At 37.1% G+C, this 25,000-nt stretch overlaps 2 protein-coding genes and 1 long non-coding RNA gene across 3 annotated transcripts in view; all 3 read left to right on the top strand.

Annotated features, from left to right (window-relative positions):
- Positions 1 to 25,000, top strand: part of LOC136831708 (uncharacterized) — a 261,747-nt gene that overhangs the window by 215,309 nt on the left and 21,438 nt on the right. The window lies entirely within an intron of this gene.
- LOC136831644 (uncharacterized) lies at positions 5,484 to 24,843 on the top strand. The gene is made up of 4 exons (XM_067092274.1): positions 5,484 to 6,571; positions 14,786 to 14,961; positions 23,984 to 24,168; positions 24,732 to 24,843. The coding sequence occupies exons 1-4, from the start codon at positions 5,635 to 5,637 to the stop codon at positions 24,841 to 24,843; spliced, it is 1,410 nt and encodes a 469-aa protein (XP_066948375.1). The 5' UTR covers positions 5,484 to 5,634.
- LOC136831290 (uncharacterized) lies at positions 8,388 to 11,574 on the top strand. Its single transcript, XM_067091411.1, has 2 exons — positions 8,388 to 9,564; positions 11,286 to 11,574. Exons 1-2 carry the CDS (start codon positions 8,484 to 8,486, stop codon positions 11,441 to 11,443), a joined length of 1,239 nt encoding a protein of 412 aa, XP_066947512.1. The 5' UTR covers positions 8,388 to 8,483; the 3' UTR covers positions 11,444 to 11,574.

Here is a 25,000-nt window from a genome sequence, read left to right as displayed (position 1 = left end):
TAAAAGTTATGATTAATATACCAGAATTACCTTTCTTAGCCTATGAAGACTGGCTAGGTTCATTCTTTAGCCCCATAGGCCAACAAAAGGCCAGCCAGAGGGTGCGACTCCTCTGGAACGAGCAACTGCCAGTGGTGATGGTAATGGCACTGCCAGGTGTGGCACTCATGTGGTTAGGACGAAGGCTCGATTTAATTTAAAGGCTCGATTCAATTTAAAAGTTACTGTGCTGTTGTAGGCATTGAATAGGATGTCAAAAGACTTACGGTATAGAAAAAAATCTGGCGACTTCACTCTGCGTGGCATTGAGTAGGAAGCAAATTGTGATAGCTACCTTCCGATGGTAGATTTAAAATGAAGTTACTGAATCCTCAAGTAAATGCCATTTACAATTCAGGAATGGATAACCAAAGGAGCTTTTCGACCTTCTTTAATAATATGCTGGCAGATTCTAATGAGCTTCCTCTGGAGCTTCACTTTCAGACTGTGTGTGCTCATACCTGGATGAGGTTTCAAAGGCTTCCTAGATCTTAAACAGCCACCGATGTGTGGTCAGAAACATTTTATGCTAATTACTGAAACCGTCCTCGAACGCCACGACCATTTCCATCCAGAGCAAAATTGATTCTGAATAAATTAAACCTACCAAACTGTGATATACTGTCATTCAAGCGTTCCCCAATTCCTACATAGCAATTACCAGAAATTAAATGTAGAAATTTGTAAATTTCTATACACAGATGAAGTAATGCGAGCTTCCTTTTTAGAACATACACAAGGATGCTGTTGCAGTATTCACTGATGGGTCTAAATCTGATGCTGGCATTTATTTTGGAGCTATTTTCCCAGATACTGTACTGAGGCAGCTGTTCTCTGTGCAGACCATCATCAATTTTTACTAAAGAATTATATGAAACTTTAACATTTTTACAAGAAACTGTAACTTTAGGCAAGAAAAACTAGGCAATTGCTAGTGACTCCCATAGAGTACAGCAATCTCTTTCAATCCGGATGAAAGTAAATGAGGCCTAGCTAACCTAGTGGCAAAGTCTGGCGCTTTTAAGTTTCCAGAATGAGCTGGACCCCTTAGCAGAATACGGCTTATTTATAATATCAAACTTAAGTAACTGGGCACCATCTCAAGAGCTTTTATGAATTTAATTTGCTTTGCAACTTATGAATTTTATATTTGTTACATTTGATAGCATTATGTGAAATGTTATTCTATGATAGTATGAGTCTCTCTATGTGTAACTATTTAAAAAAAAAAGGGGGGGGGAGATTTTACTTACATTTTTCGGCGTATATGACTTCTGTTGCTGGGTCACCAAATAATTTATTATAAATCAATCACTCAATCTCAATAAAAGTAAAACTTTTTAAACATGCTTTTATTAAATGCACTAAAAAGAGGGAAGGGGAGGAAGAGGGAAGAGAGGGGAAGGGAGAGGGAAGGGGAGGGAGGGAAGAGGGGAGGGGAGGGAGGGGAGTGAGGAGGAAGGGGAGGGGAGGGAAGAGGGAAGGAGGGAAGAGGGAAGGGAGAGAAGAGGGGAGGGGAGGGGAGGAGAGGGAAGGAGGGGAGGGAAGAGGAAGGGAGAGAAGAGGGGAGGGGAGGGGAGGAGGAGGGAAGGGGAGGAGGAAGAGGAAGGGAGAGAAGAGGGGAGAGAAGAGGGGAGGGAGGAGGGAGGAGGGAAGGGGAGGGGAGGGAAGAGGGAAGGAGGGGAGAAGAGGGGAGGAGAGGGGAGGACACAGCTAAATTAACACTTGATCTTGTGCTGGGAGAGGGGATGGAAGAGGGAAGTGGGAGTTGTTATGTAGAAGACGGATTCTACTGAGTCAAAGAAGTTGTGAAAAATCCAAAGTTTCATACAAATCCTGAGATACTGGGAGAAAGTTAAGTATACCTTAGTTTTACCAGACCACTGAGCTGATTAACAGCTCTCCTAGGGCTGGCCCGAAGGATTAGACTTATTTTACGTAGCTAAGAACCAATCGGTTACTTAGCGACGGGACCTACAGCTTAGTGTGGAATCCGAACCACTTTACTGGGAGAGGTCATTGCAGGGTCACTAGAGGTCACTGCTGACATGCTGATCATGTAAGGTTGTATTGTCACCAGGACTGAGAAACCATGCAAAATTTCAAGTCCATCGGACAAAGGGAACAGGTCGAAAATTGAGTTGCAAGATTTGAGGACAGACAGACAGATGCAGAAGTCAAGTTAAATAAAAGCATGTAAAAACCAGTTGGCATAGTTGGAAATACACATCATATTTACGTATTATGGACTTTCTAGCAAAAAAAATTTAATAATGAAAGTAAAAAATGAAATATAAATTATCAAATTAAATAAAAATAAAATAAATGGAACGTCAGCAACATGTAAAGGTAACTTATATTTCCGACCATTTATATTCAGTCCTGACGTAATTGCTAATGGCGAAGAAACAGCTGTTAGCAACAAGAATTAAATGGAGGAAAACACACAAAACCTTTCATTGTTCCACATTCTTTGGAGGCTTAAATTTCAAGTCAATGGTCCCTGTAGGCTTGTTCCACATGAATGGAGATTTATCTTCTGGATGATGATAATAATAATAATTTGTATAGAGTCTTCTCTATCCTTCTAATTATTGCTTTTGCTCTGCTATTGCATCGGGCGAGTAATTCCGATGTTATTCATCTCCAAGAGGGAAATAGTCGAAATTCAGGGATTCCATATATACGTGTATTTAAATATGGAGGACATAATCTGTAGAGTTTTTTTTACTATGTATGTATTGTCAATTAAAGTATACAATTATTTCGCCAACGTTTCCTAAGCCGTGATCATACCCAGTTGGAACTGGGAGAAACGTTGGCGAAAATATAATAGTATACTTTAACTGACAAAATTATATATACATTGTAAAAAAAACTCTACGGATTATGGCTTCCATATTTAAAAATAGGGATACATGGAATCCCTGAATTTCGAGTATTTCCCTCCCGAAGATGAATAACATCGGAACGTTACTCGCCCCATGCAGTAGCAGAGAAAAAGTAATAATTAGAAGAATAGAGAAGACTCTATACAAATTAAATGCAGGTGATGCAGCAATTTCATTCAACATTACTTGCTTAACAGAAGGTTTTCTCCCGAAATAATTATAATAATAAGCACACCTGAAGGAATGAATACATACATACATACATACATACATACAGACATACATACATACATATATATATATATATATATATAATGTATATATATACATATATATTATGTATATATATATATATATATATATATATATATATATATATATATACATATATATATATATATATATATATTATATATATATATATATATATATATATATTGATATATACTGATATAGTTTTGATCTGGTCTATATCAACTTGGCTGATTTAAGGCCACGGAATTATTCTAACTGAGATTCACAGAAACTTACCATGGAGGAGGGGCCCCTCCATGGTAAGTTTCTGTGGGGGTGGGTGGTAGAATCTAACTGCTAGCTCTGGGTTCAGACAAAAGCATATTGGAGAAAAAATGTCGATTTAGGGCCTTCTCCAAATGAGGGAGTGATAAAGTAAACATTTAGGGTTCACATAATTAATCATATTTACATTGAACACAATCAAACACAATCAAAAGAATGGGGATGATAATGGACAGGGTCAAAAGAATGGGGATGATAATGGACAGGGTCAAAAGAATGGGGATGATAATAGACAGGGGAACAGAGTCCTGTCGAACAATCAATTATGCAGTAGATGAAAGATCCATGATGATACACAAGGGGGCCTGCTTCAAAGGGCACCACAATGGGGATACTGTGCACACACGAGATAATGAGATAGTTCCACGGCAAGCAATCCTATCTTCTTCAGGAGATGGGGGTTTCCTCGTCTAAAGACGCCAGCAATGGATGGCAATAATGAAGGGAGTTACCACAAAAGTAGCTTCTAGACCAGCCACGTGGGAAAGCAAGGGAGCAAGAGAACTGCAAGTGTCCTTGGCATGTCCAATTTTTATTTATTTTTATAATTCATATTTTATTTTTTACTTCCTTTATTTTAAAGCTTTTTTAATTATATATACATTGCTCATGTGTTCAATATTTGCACACACACACACACACACACATTATATATATATATATATATATATATATATATATATATATATATATATATACATGTACTGTATATATATGGAAATAATGAACACATGAGCACGTTTCACAGAAATAAATTTCTGACTCACACTAGGAACGAACCTTGGTCTCCCATATGACAGGCCAAGGAGGAAGTGACAGACCTAACAAAGTTTTACAAGAAGTTGGAACCTCTGTACTCCATACCTAAGGTTTTTCCCAGACAGGCTTCTGAAGCCTAACAAACCAGCAAATTTCACCCAAGTTCCCGACCCACCAGCGAGTCAGTCGCTATCATTTCATTCGAATTACCCCTTCACCGTGAGATATGATGGAAATAATGAAACACATGAGCACGTGTTTCATAGAAATAAATTTCTGACTCACACCGGGAACAAACCTTGATAGGTCCGTCACTACCGCTCTGGCATGTCGTTCGGGAGACCGAGATTCATTCCCGGTGCGAGTAAGAAATTTATTTCTGCGAAACAAGTGCTTATGTGTTCATACTTCCTAACGTATCTCACGGTGAAAAGAGTAATTCGAATGAAATGGTGGCAAGTTGGCTAAAATTTGATGGTATAGGGTACATAGGACCCAACTTCTTGTATGACCTTGGTTGGTCCGTCGCTAGCACCTTGGCCTGTCACCTGGGGGAGCGAGGTTCATTCACAGTGTGTCAGAGAAAAAAATGTATATATATTATATACATTCACTGTATATATATAATATACACATATGTATACAATACAAATATCCATGGAATTAACTCAAAGATAGATATTCCCATACTTGAACGAGTGAAGATGCCACTTCAGATTATGCCTTAAAATGATGGTAATGGTCTAGAGCAGGGTATTAGGTCCCAATAGCCTGTTCCACTTGAAATCTTATAATTTTTTATCTCTTCCTTTTTAGTTCTTACACTGACATCTTGGAAGATATAGGTTCACTACTTCTTACAACTTTAGCTCCCACTATTTTCTTCTCTTTTCTGTTCTTTATTAACAGGAAAACTGGTTTCTGCCTGGGTTTTTCAGTCTGTAGATTTTTTTCGGAAGTTTGCTGGCTGGCTAATAATAACTATCATGAGAAAAAGACCATGATCACATTCGATATACGTGAAGTATCATAATACCGTACTCCTATACTTAAAGAAAAAACCATGTCCTCATGGTACTTCGAAAGTGGGGCATCATTATCACGTCATACGATGGCATCGTTACATTAAACGTGAATGATCAGTGGAGATAAAGACGATGATCCACTTCACATTCGGAATTTTATCTCAACACAGTACTTGTAACACCTGAAAAGGTATTCTTGCCTCGGCCTCGACAGTTCATCTCTTACCTGTGTAAGGATCGTTCTTGGCGATTTTAAGACTACTCTAGAAAGTTTTATAGGTGGAAGGAATCAAACTTAGTTATCTGTGAATGTGGGTATCTAGTTAAAATACCAAAGAATAATGAAGGCCTTTTGCTTTCTTTGGATGACAATACTGATGCTTCCCTCAAATGAAGGGAAATCTTTAAGTGTTGAGCAACATCTCACAGCATCCGGTTACCCGCAGAGTAAGTCGCGCATACAGAAAAGGGATATGGATTACTTTTATGACTACAATTATGATTATGGTGACTATGACACTCCTGAAATTGTTTTAACTATACCCCCTCCCACGCCTCCACCAACAAAGACAACAGAGCAGTCCCATTTCGATGGCTTCGAAACCTTCATGGATGGTTTGAAAAAATTACAGGAAGCTCTTGACAATCCTGACTATGACTGGGGCAAAGTAAAGAAGACTCCCGTTGATTCTGTTACTGACCTCCCTATGGTTACGCCCTCAGCAGAGACTTATACCCCTCCACCTGACATCCATGAGCTTTTAGTTTTGATCGGAATTCTGCAACAACTGAGCCTTAGTAAACAGCGTACTACCACTACACCGTCGCCTAAAAACCTACTGGAAAGTGCAGAATTAGTGCTGGGCCGTATTTTCCACGCTTTAAATGTGGAAGTTCCCCCAGAGGAAAGACGCCAAATACTTTTCACACTAGCTCCAAAAGGGAATGAAGGTTCAGTGCAGGAGGCTGTAGCTGAAGTCTCTCAGTTATTTCAACAACTCTTTGGCGAACCAGCTGTATCGTTACCGCCACCTGATATGGCATCCCTTGACGACTCAGCTATGCTTCTCAATATGACAATGCAATTAATGGAGAATATTGAAGATGAATTTGAAAGGAAAATACGAGAGGAAGAACATCGAACTGAAAGCAGCACTGACCATTATGAAAGACTTCGCTCCATCATTCAAGAACTGCACTCACTGTCAGGTGGCCTTGTAAAACAGACAACGAGAAGACAAGTACGGCCTACTGCAACTCCAAGACCTACAGCAAACAGTAGGTGTACTTCACAGTTATATAACATGTTGATAATCTGTTCCAGTTATTTTCATAATTTGATGCAAGTTGACCAGCTCTCTTCTGGTATATCAATGTATTTCACACAAAAATTCCTGGCCTGTTGTTCAAGTTTTTTACCGTGGTTATTTTACTGTTATTGAAGTAATCTTCAACACTAATCTGGTATTTGGACTGAATACTTTTCCATAATGTCCCTTGCGTGTGAGTGGGTCTACTAAGAATTATCTTGATATGTGTGGTTACTGTGCTATGCAGATGAACTACTTTAGTCTTGTCTACCCAGCATCTGAGTATTATTCTTTTGCTAGATCTTCTGCAACACTTTGAGTATTAACATTAAACTGCATGGCGATAAGTCTACCATTACCAGTAAGAAAACTGATACACGATCTAAATACTATGACATTCCATACGAATGTTATTTATTCAAATGCATTATCCTCCGAGTTTATTGTGAATTGCATGTATTTTCCACTGTCCTGCTCATTGTGGTACCTGATATTAATTATGTTTGGAATGTAATGATCAGCTGTCTGTAAGAAGTTTGGTTCTAGCTAAAAATTCTAGATTCAGTAGTTAAGAAGCTTGGTTCTACCTAAAAATTCTTTATTTAAGTTGGAACATTTCATCATTTCATTAGGCAATTAATCATGTTAAATTTAATATTCCCAATGCTTATATTGTTCCATCTTTTAAGCCTTTTCATTTATAAATTTCAACTTTCCCACTCAACATCATCTCAAAAATCAGTTCTTACTGGGCTTTTGATGTGACATTATCATCTGTATCACAACTATAATTATGACAAGGTCAGTATATCTGCACATAATCCATTTCAAGTTTCCCTAATTACAATTACTGTCTTTCTTCTCCTCACAAACCTTACAGGAGTAACATTTGTTCGGAATTTATTCTGCAAGTCAGCCTCTTCCTTCCACCTTATTTTACTTTTTATCACAACAGTACCCTTCCTAAAAGTCTTTATGAACTTTCTATTACTAACCTTTTCACCTAATGCTTTGTGTTGTCCACAAACATTTCTGTCGTCATTTGTACTCAAAGCCTTTCTTTTCCTAATTCACACACTTTTTAAGTCCTGTTTTCCTCATCTTTCATTATCCCACGACCTATTTCGTTAATTAATAAAGGTGCATAATTTCTTTTACCTCATTTTATGCAATTTCAGCATTTCTTGCTGTATTTCTATCATCTTCACGGCATCTTCCCTTATATAAAAACAGAGGCCTCATAAGAATGTGCCTCTTTCCTTTCGGGCACCACCTAAATCAATCACAGTTAACACATCCTAAAATATGGGAGTTGAAAAATACAGAATGGAAGCCATCCAATGTCCCAGAGTTTTCTACATGAGTTGCCGGTTAGAAAAATTATGATCAAGCCTATCAATGCACATTTCGTGCATGCACAGCATACTAAGTGGCATTACTGGAAACATTCAAAGAATGTGAAAAAACACACTGCAGGTTTACACAATACTTTTACAAATGAGTCATTTTTTTTACGAGATAACGCTTCTGATAACCAGAAATGCTGAAGTGTCCTTCATATGCAACACTATCATACTACCAGATCAGTAACCCACATATCGGGTATGTGCCGTCATTCAATACCCTAAGAGATGAAGTATTGCATACTGATAACTTGTTTCTTACTCAAGATTCTTCTACCATCTTCCATGTGCATTAGTGTGTCTAAAGTACCAAGAACCCACGGAAAGGGAGTAAAGAGTGAAACACTTCGAGCTACTGAACGAGGATAAATCATAAAAATTATTGCATCACTAGTGGATATAAACAGGGAAATTGAAACGCGTACAAGTAGAGATGAATCGTATGGCAAAGTGCAGGGATGTTTTAACAAACACCCCATGAATAAGATTAGTGTGAAAAGCAGCACTGATGGCGAGTCAGAGACAATTAAACGACAAGTGATTCAAGGTGCAACACACACAGGCAGATATGCCTCGGGCTATGAAGATACATCAAACGGTAAAAATAACAAAACGTCCGCTAAATTAATCAGCCTTCTGGAGAGCGTGCTGAATCTTCATTCTGGTGTAGAGCAAACCACTGACACGGAAGAAGCTGTCCTACCAACAGAAGTGAAAGCCATTCCTACAAACACAAACAGCACTGATTTGTCTGCAGTTGTGGATGATTTGTTTAAGGTGGTGACATTCAAAATATCCCGTGAGGCTTTTTCAAAGCTGTTCTTTCCAGATGACTCCAACAGATACAGTAACGCATCTAATAAGCTTACATCTAAAACGAACTCTAATATAATGAGGGAGAACACTTTTCCCCAAAAACCAGTGGAAAATGAGAGAACTATTAAGACTGAAATTAGGAATAGGAAAGTTCCAGATGAAAGACTTGCAGGAGAGAAAGAAAACACCGCTCTGTCACAATTTGATAAAAACTATCAAATAAAACACCATAACAGAGAGAAGAATATCGAGACAATTTTGAAAGACATGGACGAATTAATTGCTAAGCATTTTGGAAGAGTTAAATCACACAGGCTGACAGCAACCACAAGATCCCCATTACATATGGACGCAATACTACAACAAATGCAAATTTTGATTGATTCTTCTTCGGAAATTTCTTCAGAGCATTCAAGTAACTACATCAAAAAGTTTGAATCGACAGTAAAACAAGATCATAAAGGTATGCCCGAAATAATTGATGAGATGGATAAACTTCTACACGTTGAAGGAGTGAAGCCTTCCTCGAAAACTTCGTCTGCATCGGATTTCCAGAGCATCCTTGATCAAATGGAGGCAGTCATTCAGGAACAGAAAAAATTCGCAGCCAATGAAGGAACATCGGGCGCCTTACGGAGCAGAAGGCGAAGAAGTTTATGGGAAAAGGACCGCAAAAACTATCTGTCCCGTTCGAGATTGTTAGTACCGCCTACGAAGTATCGTTCTTTTCTCAGCACTAAAGGTGATTACAGAGATCTAGTCTTATAATTCAGTCAGTAAACAGTCTCCGTAAAATCATTCCGCAACATTGTCACCGTACTACTTTATCATCACATTTCATAAAGACGCCATTTAAATTAACCATTACCTATTTCGAAGTGACCTGTGTCCCGACAGGATAGGTGAAAGACATACTGAAAAAGCATAGATACTTCAATTCCTACTTCACATTAAATTAACTAACAACTGGTAATTCGTATACAGAAAACCATAAATTATCGTGATGCTTTAGAATTTGTCTAAGGAACCAACCATCCAACTGGAGAGTGACCTAAGTGATAAGAGGCTTGTTTATGAAGATACCTCTTTATCTCTAAGAGCTTAATCTATCAAGTACAGTACTTGCTGGCGATTTGAACCTTGGCGCTGCTTAAGCCCTGATCATGGTCCTGATAACATTAGCCGAGACAAAATCACACTATACGTTAGCAATAAAAATACCTTTCATTCAACACTGTCTTCAGGCAAATTAATTCAGTGTTCAGAAAACACTGCATATAAATTAATATGTAAGAAACAAAGGCAAATTACATGGCCTCACTACAGAGAGATCGTGACGTATAAATATGTTTACAGATTATCCAGGATGAAATATGATCTAAAACTTGTTTTGCAAAAGTATTTCATGTTCAGTATTTTGAGAAGTTTTAGAGTACATTGGAAAAACAGCGTTTCTTAACAATCACAAGGAAAATGTTGCCAAGGCATTAACATCTCCCTCAGAAACCCCAACATTCAGTAACACTCCCTCACATAAAATGAAAAGTCCCGAGCTGCTACCTGTAGTCAGAAAGAACCGTGAGAAATTCTGCGAAAAACATTTCGTGTAATACTGTCAAACGTTACAAAAAATTTATCCATAACTTACACTTATATTAAACACAAGAAAATACATACGATTTCTAAAATTCTAGTTACCTGAAATTACAGAAAATCTAAATGGGACTTCAAAATGGTAATAAAATTGACTAACCTGATGAATATCGTCATAGCATAGGCGTCTGATTTTCGGGTATTACCTAATTATGTTCCGGTAAGACAGGCATCTGGAAAAATCATAGCATTGAAATTAACATTTCAGACTAGACTTTACACATTCACACACACACACACACACACACACACATATATATATATATATATATATATATATATATATATATATATATATATATATATATATATACAGAATATATATATATATATACAGTATATATGTATATTATTTATCATTATATATATATATATATATATATATATATATATATATATATATATATATATATATACAGAGGGTGACTAGATAAAAATAAAACCACAGTCCCCAATATGTTCATCTTTTAGCTGATGAAGTAAGAATGAAACCGACATACAAACGTTCCACATCATCAGCCATTTTCTCTATCCACACAAGTGGCTCGCCCATATCATATTGGACGCTCCAAGCATTCTTTCAGTTCCTGGATACTTAGACACTCATGTTGCAAAATATCTTGTACAACAAGCAGCGAACACCTTTCTGCCACCTTCCCTTTCCTTACAAAATGTTCCAGTCACATACAGTTTCATCAGGCTATCAACTTCCATTCTTTCCATATGACCAAACCATTTCAAAATACTTAGATACAATTTTTCACCCATGCTCATCTTTATTCTAAATCTTTGTCGTATCTACTTTTTCAGACTTTCTTAAACATTTCAACTCAGCAATTTCGACCAGTTTTCTTACATTCGCCTTGAACATCTACACCTTGTTACAAATAATATCTCAAGACTGCCATCAAAGGACACAAAACCAGTCACGCTACAAACGATCTGTTGCTCCCAAGCATGAGAGGTAATGACGCATACAAACTGACCCAACTCTTCCTGCTTTGTAACTCAAGGAGACTGGGTTTTGATCAGGTCTATTCAAACAATCAAACAGCTGGTACCTTGAAAAAATGTTAAAAAAACAGAACAAAAATAAAACTTTCAAATGAAAAAAGTTAAATGTTTCCAAGCCTACAGTAATAAAAACAAACTGAATTTTTCAAGGGATGTCTGTGGTACAACACTGAGAGCACATCTAGCTCCAAGTAGTAGAGCAAAACCTAGAGACTATTCTGTGGGTAAACAAAATAAGCCTTGATTTCCAAATCTGTGCATGAAAAACCAAGGCAAAGAAATTTTTCTCAGCAAAGTTACAATTGTAATATAACACTAAAGAATATGAGCCCAATTATCCTTTTGCTCAAGCCAGTGATAATCTCACTGTTTTTATCAATTAATTTCAGGTTTCATATCAAATGATAATCATCCTTATCTCTACTGGCATTCATCAGGGATCTGTTCTCCCCCCTACCACTTTTTCACATTTTAACTCTACAAGCCCACTTTTGTCATAACTTCTCATATGCAAATTGTTCTTCTTTCCACGATAAATCCTCTTCCATTTCGTCTACCTCAGATATTTACTCTTAATCTTGCTTAATCGTGGGTAATTCTTTTAACGAAGATTGGGATAGAATTTCTATATGGGGCTGTAGCAACTTGCTTTATTTCAATACTTTTAAAACAACTTTTCTTTTCATCTATTTGTCCCACATTCTTTCTAAATTCACAATGTTTTATGGATTTTGAAATTTTACAAGTGGTCCAACAACATTTTGAAATTCGAAATTAAGTACGAACATGTCTTATAGGGTAATGGCCTGGCTGGTCTAAGAAACTGAGTGAGGATCTCAGGTTCTGCATGTAAATTAAAGCAGCACCTTCAAGCTTCATGTGGAACTTTGCTCTCTTTGTGTAGTGTACTCTACACGCCTGAGGAGGGTCCCCACACTGTAATCCTCTTAATATTTTACAGATATAATTTTGGGTGTATTTTCAGGACTTTCTTGACTGTATGCCTTATACACTCTCGTCCTTGTCAGGCCTCACAGTCCTACAAATTCAATAGTTGCAAACTCATGGGTCAAGAAATTTGATCAATCTGCCACACAATTCACTTCCAGATTGTATTGTGGGGGGGAAGTCCATTAATAAATTCTATTGCGGGAAAAAGCATCTTTTGGGTACCTTATCCTGTCTTGGTCCCTGCAATATAAAATAAATTTCCTTTGTTAGACTTTCAAAATTTTTATAATTGTTGATCAATGTGTACAGGCATCAAATCAACTTATAAGGCCTCTCAGCTTTCTTAAATAATCAAGTTTTTACCGACTTTATTTAAGAGATCATTTGTTTGGAGTAATACTGGCAAGGTGCTAAAATGTTTTCTTCAAAGTCACCAAGAAAGGTAAATTGATGTTTGAATTACCATTTCTGTTCAATTTCCCAACAGTCCTTAACTTCAGCTGCAATTATATAAAGACCAGATGTGCAAGTAGAATTACCAATACCAACCCAATTAAGTAACATAAGCCTCCTTCCTCTTTCAGCATCATAAAGGATAGTACAGAACTGTCCGGTACTTTACAGGCTGCTTGTACGAATGTGAGCACGTACTTGCAAACTGCCAGTTTAATCATCGACAACGAAAACTGCCTTCTAATACTATACAATTTTATAGTTCTTGATAGTGTACACGTTTTCTTAACCTTGTTCACAACTTATTTCTTATGAACTAGTACAGGTGAACCTAAATACAAAGCCAACATCACTGAGAGAGAGTTTACTGTATGTATATATATATATATATATATAAATATATATATATATATATATATATATATATATATATACATATATATATATATATATATATATATATATATATATATATATATATATATATAATGTATGTATGTATGTATGTATATATATATATATACACACAGGGTGTCCAGTCTCTTTACAATTGAAAAATATTTTACAAAAGACATTGATGAGATATCTTAATCAGATTTGTTCTATGTACTCACCAGTTATCAAAGTTTTTAACCGTATTGCATTTGTGTATTTCAGGTACCCTGTTGATGAAAGAGGTACTGTTAAATACACCCCTAAAAAATGGCTACTACTCAAGAAAGGACACAATGTGTGTCATGGTTTACTGAAACAAAATCAGATACCCAGACTCAGCAAAACTACAGAGCTAAGCATGGACAAGATTCACCATCACGTCTGTCAATTCGTGCATGGAACAAGAAATTTATGGACAGAGACAGTGGATAAATGAAGGAGTTGACAACCAAGAACATCTGAGGAAAACATTGATCGTGGAAGCCGCCTTTGATCATTCTCTCCTACATAGTCCATCTGTACTGCTGCCAGACACTTACAGCTACCACATCCAACAGTGCACAAAATCCTGGACAAGAACTTGTGGTTGTATGCTTACAAAGTGCAACTCATACAGGCACTTAAGCCAAATGATAAACCAAGACGAAAAGTTTGCAGTTAACATGCTGGAATGAATTTCTGCGGAGGAAATGTTCCTCAACCGAGTTTGTTTTAGTGATGAGGCAACCTTTCAGGTTTCAGAGAAACTGAACACACAGTGTGAGAATCTGTGGATCAGGGCATCCCCATGTGACTAGGGAACTTCACCAAGATAGTCCAAAGGTGAATGTGTGGTGTGGGATCATGTGCAATCAGATCATTAGTCCATTTTTCTTCAACATCAATTACTGCAGATGTTTACCTTGACCTTTTGACTGAATATGTGGCACCACAATTAGATGACCCTTAACCAACTATAATTTTCCAGCAAGATGGTGCTCCACCACATTAGGGACTGCATGTTCGTGGGTTCCTAAATCAAACATTTCCAGCCTGGTGGATTGGAAGGGATGGCCCAATTCCCTGGACTTCTTTCTATGGGGATATTTAAAGATATCATGTATCGAACAAAGATGCAGGACATCACTAATCTCAAGCAAAAGATCATCAATGCCATTGCCACCATTGATTAGGCTATGCTACAGCAAATATGGCAAGAAATCGAGTACCGTCTTGATGTGCTTCGTGCAACTGATGGTGCCCATATAGAGGTGTACTAAATGAGGCAAAAATACTTCAATATCTACCATTTTGTAATAATTTCTGGCAAATTCGCTTGTTCATTTGCTGTTGTAATATTTTTTCTAAATTGTAAAGTGACTTTACGGACACCCTGTATGTGTATACAGTGTGTATATATATAATTCAGATTTTCATTAAGTCGTACGTTAAAACTGTTTCAATATTCTGTTTTACAGAACCGAATCAAGAACTGTGTACACTTCCTTTTGTAGATGTTGCTTACAAAGTATGCATCCTCCCTGTCCTGGATCGACAACTTTCATGGCACGACGCTCGTCAGTACTGCAGGTATGAATTTTCTGAACAATTAACTTGGTTTTTGAGTGAACTTTGCATCCTCATCGAATCTTGGGTAGTTGGCGGCCCAAAAAAAAAAAGAAAAATCTACAATTCAGCAGTATTTTTAAATTTGTTCAAGGATATGGTCTGGTTTAGAATCTATTTCCCTTCTCGAAAACCCCTATCTTTAGGGTCTATTTCTTCATCATTTTCACGGTTCGCTATATATTCATACCATTCCAAGGGTTGCGACTCTTAATCAAGTATAAATACTAATGTATTGACGTGACAACGTTTAATCTAGATTTTTCATAGTAAATTATGTTGTTCATCATACATTTCTGTGGTCTATGAACATGGTGTTATACCCAACTTCATAATTAATATTCAATCAGTTAATCTGATGAAAAAGAGTGCAACCAACTAGTGTGATCTCTTCAACGAAAAAGATGACAATGTGTAAGTAATGCACTCACATTATAAGGACTTTGGCCACCCACATTAATAGGTGACGCCTTCAGAGGCACTGATTAACGTCAAATTGCTTTAATGCCAACATAGGTCATTGACGGCTTTAAGATGACACACGACAATGATAATGGTAACCAACATTGCTTGTTATTTCAGCGAGTTCACATTGTTTGGTTTTATGTACAGCCCTACACAGGGATGATTCCCTCTCTGGCGGGCCCATGTACGTTTTCAAAACGAGGTGCTTCTTCTATATTTTATGAATGTCTTTCAGTGTTTCTTGTCAGTATCGCAGCTCCTGCAGAATAGGAGAGTCTTTAGTTCCTTTTAAATTTGCATTTTAACATGCTCTTCACTTCCAGCGGTATCTTGTCGAGGCTCCAGGGGTGTGTAGTGTACAAATACTCTCGCCTGACTTGCATAATTTCTTTCTAGGTTCAAATAGCTCATATGATTCGCTTGCATGTCTGATTACAATATTCATTCCGGGTCTAAAAAAGCTTAAGCAGTTTCTCAGATATGTTGGTTCATCATATTTTAGTGCTTTAAAGACTAAGTTAGTATTTTATATTCTATTCTAGCTTTTACTGGGAGCCAATGTAGCTCAATTATTGCTGGGGTTATTCTGTCACGGGAACGTAGTCCTGGCGGCTCTATTTTGTACTCCTTGCACTTTTCTTAGTAGGTAGTTAGGGAGACCGTAGTATATAACGTTGCAGTAGCCAAGCTTCGAAAGTATTTGGTTGCAAATTGCTGTTTTCCGAGTACCTTCGTTTAGGTATTTTCTAATAAATGCAATGTTTCTAATATCATAGAGGTTTTTGTAATATGCAATATACGGTTCTTCATCAACAATTTATTATTAATAAATAATTCTAAGTTCCTCACTGTTGCTAAAATATTTATTGTTGATTTGAACCAATAGCTATTCTTTTGAAGTGGTCATATTTTCGTAGTGCACTGTCAGATCCAAATAGCATACATTCAGTTTTGCCTTCATTAAGTATCAATTTCTTGGCCGACATCCATTTTTTGAAATCTTTCATTATGGGATCAATTTTACTAATGGTGTCTTCTAATGTTTCGACAGGAAAATAGAAATGGGTATCATCAGCATACAGTTTATACTTAACCTTGTGCTTATTTAGCATTCTAGATAATTCAGTTGTGTAAATGCTAAATAGCAGTGGACCAAGAACGCTGGCTTGGGGCACTTCTTCCAGTCAATAAGTCTTGTTAAAAGTGCTGCAGAAATTCATTAAATTCCAGGTGTTGTCAGTTTGGAGCTAATTGCCACCTGAGGCAGTCAGCTGGCAGAGGACATGTGTTCTGCCATCTTGATAGTGCAGCCATGCTGCCCGTGTTGCCGTGTTCAGAACAATCACAATGCCACCTTGGAGAGAAAGCACATAATTCCTGAAAGTTATAAAGGCTCTTGGAGAGAAATGCTCAGTCTTAGAATTGCTCAGGTGCTGCCATAGGACAAATATCCTGCCCCTTGCTCCATTAAACTGCCTATTTCTAACACGTGGCTGGCAGTAACCAGTAACCTTTAATGTGGAAGTTATTCACTTGCTCCCTCTCGCTGGTCCCCATAGAAGAGAACTTCAGCTCTAAATAAGGTAAGTACCAGGACTTATAGGCATCTTTCATTGATGCGTTTTCGTATTCGTCTTTAACCGTTTTGTAAGCTACTCTTTCCATGGTGCGATATGGCCTATAGTGAGACCTGTATTGCTTTTATGCTTTGTGCTGTTTAACTGCAAGCAGTGATGAGAAGATATCAACCGCAATCTCGTTGATATTCAGGTCCTGGAGATCGAGTTCAGTCTGACATCTTCTATGCAATTTCTCAATTCCTTCATTACAGTGCTAGTTTCAGTTGAGTAACCATAAGTGTTTCAATTATAGATTAGGGAGTTAGATCTGCAGACACATCATCTTGTGTGCGTAGTGACCCAACTACCTCGTTTTCAATGCCCTTGGAAGCGGGCATCCCATTGTGTTTCCTCCAGAAATTCCTAGTCATTTTGCTCTTCACCTATTACCCTAGAATTACGCTGCCATTCTTCTGATGTGTTTTCTTTTACAAATATAATTAATTAAGCCAAACCCCAGAGAGTTTATCTAGTCACTCCCCTCTTGAAAGTAGGCCTTCAGCTGTATTTTGTTGTTTATAATTTTAGCCAACCTCGAGGCCAGAGTCCAGATTGTTGTGGTAATTAAGTGTGTTGCATATCATCCTAGTATACCCCACTGATCTAGTAAGACCTTAGTTTTAAAATTATATATATATATATATATATATATATATATATATATATATATATATATATATATATATATATATATATATATATATATATATATATATATATATATATATATATATATATATATATATATATATATATATATATATATTATATATATAACAGTTTTATTTTTGTGTTCCCAGTGATATTTCTGTTTTTTTCTTTTCTTATATATATATATACTAAATATAGTATATATCATTATATATATACATATATATCTTTATATATACACACACACACACACACACACACACACACACACACACACACACATATATATATATATATATATATATATATATATATATATATATATAGTGTGAATGTCTTTTCCCTGTATATAGTGTAATATTATATAAATATATGTATAGAATAACAATACAATGGTATATATACAAAAACATTTGTGTGTATACAGTATTTATATATGAGTGGAAACAATTTGACTAAACTATGATAGAAATGAACGAATTAGAGTAGCAATAGATTTCTTTAAGACATTCCATCTGTTTCATGATATTTCTCAAAAGGAAAAGACGCAGAAATAAATATTATTAAAAACACGAAACAAAACAAGTAAAAAGCTCCGATTTAGTTTGGGCGTAAATTACTGCTTCGAGAACCCTGTGTGTTGCAACAGTGTAAGTTTTCTAATTACTCAATTGAGGTCCTCATTGACCACACTGCAGAAGTCTTAGGGAACGGCGATGACTCCAATAATGAAAATGTCGATTACATTTGACAACTGAAGGTTTCTTTGTTTCGTCTTTTGTTGAAAAGCTCCTGAGAACTGAGTCCAAGAAACTGCTCATGCTTTTCAGGTCTTTAACTTTTTAACCTTGGTTTTTCCATTAATCATTCAAATGTCGATGCCTAATTTGCAGGGATATCTGAGTTTTTAGCCTTCATAAATTTACGCTTTTTAATTTGAATATCGTACTGATAAACGATACACGTGTCCTCGAGGAAAAGGAACAAATTTGATATGAAATTCACAAAATTGTCATTAAACACAAACGTATTAAATGAGATTTTTGATTTATACAAACGCCATCTAAATCTTTTCTTATCTCTACGCTTCGGCAATTGGAAATCAAAATTCATCTGAGCATTTTATGACGATAAGAGCTGAATTCCAAGTGAGGCAAGATTCCAACATTAGGAAAAAAAGGTTCTTGGGCGTTATGGCACTTTGTAACTTGTAATTTTCAATACATTTTCATAATTTCTGTCAATTGAAACGAAAAGACATTTCAGAAGAGAAAGGACCTTCTTTCTTCCAGAAAACTTCAATTCTATATATGTAATCCGATACAGATTTCCGTGCAACCACGTAGTTTTATCTTTATATAAATGTAGTCAAGATGAAAAAACGCATAAATTAAAAGAAAATCGACGAATGTTAGATATAATCAGTCGTTTGATCCAGCGAAGGTTCATTAACGCCCTGGATTGGTTCTCTTATCTCACCGTTTCAGAAATGAACGAACGACCTACCATCTTTCCCTCTCGTCAGCATACGGACCGAACATCAGAGTCGAGGTCACATCTGCTTTTGGTCAAATAGATTGATTAGTTAAGGCGAATTGGTTTACAACTTGTGATGCTTCAGCCTTAAAACGAACGTTGTAGATAACTGACTTAATTATCCCTCGGTGTGAGCCATTAAAGCGCTGGCCTTGAAAAGATTTAATTTATGCTGCCACAGAATTTCTCTGTGACAACATATAGGACGAAGGTCATGTAAACCATTTGGGAAATATACATCAGAGCGAATTTATTGCTGAAGTTCTGTCAAATATTTCAAAGGTATTTAGAAAACCAAGGTTTTAGTTTTCATCGTATTTTTGCACAAGGTTTCGGGAGGAACAGAATAAACAGTCCGAATTGAAAAAACAAGTAAAAAAATGCGCCGAAATTTCTTCGGCGCAATCAAGGCCACCGAAGATAGATCTATCGTTTAGTGGTCTCGGTATAACGCTGTATGAGCCGCGGCCCATGAAACTTTAACTACGGGCCAGTTGGTGGCCTGTCCTGTATCGTTGCCAGACGCACGATTATGGCTAACTTAACCATGAATAAAATCAAAACTACTGAGGCTAGAGGGCTACAGTTTTGCTATGTTTGATGACTGGAGGGCGGATGATCAACATACCAATTTGCAGCCCTCTAGCCTCAGTAACTTTTAAGATCTGAGGGCGGACGGACAAACCAAAAAAACCACAAATTGGAGAACAAATGTATCTAAGAAATCCCCCATACACTTCGGACATCTTGTCCCCTCTTCAGTGTGGAGACACTACGTATGTGTGTATTTTTGAACACTTTTGTTCTCCAGTTTGTGATTTTTTAAGTTTCAAAACTGCATCCTGATCTGTTGCCAACAACTACACGAGGTTCCATCGGGGAGGCACCAACTTCAAGCTGAAATGGATCAAAAATCTTTTCTTTATGAATGTTTTCACGTTAAATTCCGACCATAAATAGATACTAAATTATTTTGACAGTTATTATCCAATAATAAAGCAAGTAAAATATGCGCAGAAGTTTCTTCAACTCATCGAGTTTTCTGTACATCGTATATAGCAAAATCCACCGCTCTTTGCGCTCTTACGCCACGACCATCCCTTGAAGCTGATTGGTTGGCAGTGGTTTCGAATAGTTGGTTAATCTGCGGTTCTTTCATCTTCATTAATTTTGCAATGGTTGTTTTATCAAACCAAAATACGTTCTGCCAATTATCAAAAGGAAACGTTATATTATCCCCGAAATAAAATCATGATACGCATCTCCCCTAAAAATGTTAAAAAAATCGGAAAAAATATGAATGAAGTCACGAGTGTTCCTCGATGTACAATGTTGTGTTTCGTAAATGAGGTTCACCTGAAAACGGAGGTGACACAGGAATGTATGCGTTCGAATCGGTGCACTTTGAATCACTGGACAACGATAACATCCGTCTGATATCGTCAAGCGTGTTCGCCATTCTAAACTTAAACAAGGACTTTCTCAGAGCTATGCAGACTGATATTTCATTTTGATTTTAGGAAATTTTACTACATTTTAATAGTCATAAAATCGATTTCAATGCAATCGTTTACACATTCGGTGGGATGAAAAGCAGTGACTGCACTCTACATAAATCCAGAATATGCCTATGTAACTTAATGTTACAGTATGATAGGTTATATGAATCGTATTGATATAATTTGCTGAGAATTTTCTTAAGGACATTTTTGAAATGAAATAGCAGGATCATAAAAATGACGTAGACCTACAGCATAATGTCCTATGTCTTTTTGTCGGTGTATAGGCCTATCCATATCTTATATTCAGCTGTTTTGTTGTGGTTCTTGTTGTGGTTATTTTTGTTTTTGTTGCTGCTGTTATGGTGCTTGTAGCGTCTTCTGAAAACTTTCATATGATAACCTAACGTTGCAGAATAAACTGACCTATTCATAAAATACTATTGCAAAGAATTATTTGTCTACTATTTCAACTGAAATCTAGTCATTTGTTCTAATTAAAGTAATCGAGATCTTCATGAATATATCTCTACGCTAGAAGATTCTCCTAAAAACCGAGAGAGAGAGAGAGAGAGAGAGAGAGAGAGAGAGAGAGAGAGAGAGAGAGAGAGAGAGAGAGAGAGAGAGAGAGAGAGAGATTTAATTGACTTATGTTCAGCTATCATTTATTTTTTCTTATTCGTTAAATATCTTATGATGCTTTCCTACCATAGCCTTCATTTTCATGGAATGTTACAGCAGCCTTATATTTACTTCATCACAGCAGTAATATAATTTGTTATCCCTTTTGTAAATATATATGAATTATATTTTCAATATAATCCACTGCAAGCAGTTCGATAGTTGCGTGTTGGGCTGAGACACCCCTGTACCATCGCTACATGCCCCAAGTTTTACTTTTATCTCTGTGGCATAATAGTTGAACAGGTAACTACCAAAAAGGGGGGGGGGAGGAGTGCAAATGGTGAGACCAGCATGAAACTTGGCTCAACTATTCTTCTTGTCCCTTGGTCTCATTATCAACCTCCGGCACACAAAATTTTGCCATTTTCCAAGATGGCTGACAGGTTTTTCAAAATGGCGTCCTGTGGATATTTGAATATTGATATTTAATTGATTCATCACATTAAATACCTAGGTCACTCCCAGTTTATATTAAAATATTAAAAACAAGCCTTTATATATGTAGATACATCATTTCTCTGCATAGAAATATCCAAGGTGGTTGTCACTATATCAAAAATGTCCACCAAAATTCCAAAAATTGGTACTTAACCTCACATATACAAAGGTCGGTAATACATGAATTTGCGGTAATTTCAGCCAGATCAGTCTATTTTTGTAGCTTAGAAATCAATTAATCCCCAGTTAATTCATTTTCATCCTCGTTTACAAAAAAAAATGGGTAATAAGCTTAATGTAAAAGTGTAATAGTTTTAGTGTCAGTGTACTACCAGGGCACACTGGTTGACACTATAGATGTGAAACTCAGCATGGGGTTCAGTGCTAGCTAATGGCAGAGATTTGTTATCAGTTTCCCAAATGCTGTTTAGCTAGCCCCACTTAAAATTAAACAGCTGCACCTGAATTGACAGGATGTGCCCGCGTGGGAGAGCTGAGCCAAGGAAGATGGGACTTTAGTCTTCTAGATGGTGTACAGATCACATGGGGAATTAAATAGCATTGGATGAATGATCAGGCTAGATGGTAAGATTATGGCATAGTTGTATCCCATATCTGAAAGTGCATATATGTTATATAGGTGGTAAAGCAATGGCAGGACAATCTTGGAAGTCAACGTCTTTCCTGAAGGGAGATAGTATGACTGACTGGAAGCTTTGTTGCTTGTGCCAAGAGGAAACATGTGAAAGACTAGTTGATGCATCTGGTGCTAGTTATATTACCCTAAAAACAAACATTCCTGAATTCTATAAGTTAAATACAATGCCTATACCATTTCATCCCAAAAGACTTGATGAAGGTGATGGAATTCTGCAGACCTTTGAAAATAACAAAGCAACATATCATGAATCATGTATGCTGAAGTTCAAAACAACAAAACTAGAAAGGAAAGGTTGAAGTCACTGTGTAAGAAAAAAGAAGATGATGCCCCTCAGCAAAAAATTCACACATAGTAGCCAGAAGGCAGATGAAGAAGATGCAAGAAGAATCTAAGACTGAGAAAGAAGGAATATGCTTTATTTGTGACCAACCAGCACCAATCAAAGATTTACAGTTGGCCATGGCATTGCCTTTACATGAAAAGCTGCAACAATGTGCCACCAACCTACTACATGAGAACTTCTGGCCAAGCTTTGTGCTGAAGATATTGTTTCTCAGGGACCATATATTTCACCCATCTTGTCTAAGAGGTGTGTACAACAGGAAAGGGCCTGGTTAAATTCCCAGAAAATTGGAGATGATTATGTGCAGTACAGACAAGAGGCATGTGCCCATGCTTTTGCTGAGCTTGAGATGTACATAAGAGACAAGCAGTTGACTACAGATGGGCACTGCTATTTTACAATGGTAGGACTTTATGATTTGTACAAACAAAGACTGGAACAGCTAAATGTTGATGCTTCCTTTGTGCACCGAACACGGTTGAAAGAACAGATACTTGCCTGCATCCCAGAACTGGAGGACTTTAAAGGGAAGAGAAATTTGGTTTGCCTACAAAAGGAAAATGGGAGAAGCCCTAGCCACGGCATGTGACTACAATGATGCACTAATCAGCCAAAGCAGCCAAGATATTGAGGAAACAGATGCTTGAACATGAAATAGAATTTGATGGAACCTTAACAGCAGACACTAGAAGAGAATCTGTGCCACCAAGTTTGTTGGAATTTGTAAGTGTGCTACAAAAACAATATAAAATCCCAACTTAAATATGGAACATATCTACTAATCTAGCTTTAGCACAACTTTTGCATTTCAACTTTTAAACATCAGCATCTTCTTATTCTCAGACATTCCAAGTCAAGAGAACCTCCATTTCCAATATATTTTGATTTCTGGCCTTTGCAAAAACCAGGAAGCGTCAATTAATGAGTACCATTCCATCACCATGGAATCCAGCATCAACTATGAAATGGTTCTGGAATTGGACTGAAGGAGTTAGGATAAGCAGTTGTAACAAGGGCTGTGGAGGAACCACATTTTGTCCCACTACACTAAGAACAGGGCTATTTACAACTTGTGCTGTTGACAATGGACGTTATAATCCAAGTGCCACAACTGCACAAACATCCTTTATGGGACAGGCATATCTTTGTTTCAGCATCCGACCACTGATGAAAAGGGTGAGGACAGAAACTTATTAAATCAGTCAAAGTGCACAAAGTCAAAAACTACCTTCTCTTCCAATAACACAAATGTACCTCCCCTGCTCACTTTGATTAGGGAATCCGCTATTCATGTAGGTGCAGGACACCAACAAGTTGTGCTTTCAGCATCTTTCTCTTGGTATGAATGGTTATTAGGAGTCAGAGGGCCGACATATAGAAAATGCTGTGTCCATATCTTTGGATGATCTCTGAAAGATAGTGGCTGGACTGGTGAAAGCTCTGCAGGCTTAAGAAACACTACCCTAGAACAGCGGATTCATTTATTTCTGCTCACATCTGAAGACGACATGTCTAATCTCCGTAACCAGGTGACAGCTTGCAGTTTATATCAGTTGCACAAAGCTGCCCATATGGTATATATCCAGGACAGAAGAAATTGAGCTGTTTTGAAAGTTGATCAAAAACGAGAATCAGAATGTCCCCAATTTACTGGAATTTTGTGCTTCAGCTTAGAACTTCTTAGTGTTTGTTTTCATCAGGTCATACTGAGAGTCTAATTTCCAATTGTACAAAGATGTGCTGCAGGAACTCATTCTTCTTCTTGCCCTGGACTACACATATGCCAGGTGCTTTCACTTCATTTGAGGGACATGGAGGTTTCCAAAATGACACATTTGATGCAGAATGCACAAAGGAAATTTCACTGACCACAAAAAAACCATTGGCCTTTTTCCTCAATAGTTACAGACCAAGCACAATGAGCAGAATAAATGGTCATGTGAAAGGGAGATGGGGGATGTTGGCCCATTTGGAGATGAAGATGCTTGAAGGTGATGGGCTGGTCCTGAAGTAAGCTCACCTGATCGTTTGAGACAGAAGTGATGCTGATCCAAACCTGAGGGTAAGCATCATGATGAAAACTGAAACTGTGGCAGTGCTGCTCTCTGAAATGGTTGAAAATCTGGCAAAAGTAATCAAAGAAATAACAACTTTGAGGTGAAGATTCAGTG

This window comes from Macrobrachium rosenbergii, chromosome 48, assembly GCF_040412425.1.
Source record: "Macrobrachium rosenbergii isolate ZJJX-2024 chromosome 48, ASM4041242v1, whole genome shotgun sequence".
NCBI lineage: Eukaryota > Metazoa > Arthropoda > Malacostraca > Decapoda > Palaemonidae > Macrobrachium > Macrobrachium rosenbergii.
Note: the sequence above shows the minus strand (reverse complement) of the source record. Positions and strands in the feature narration are given on the sequence as shown.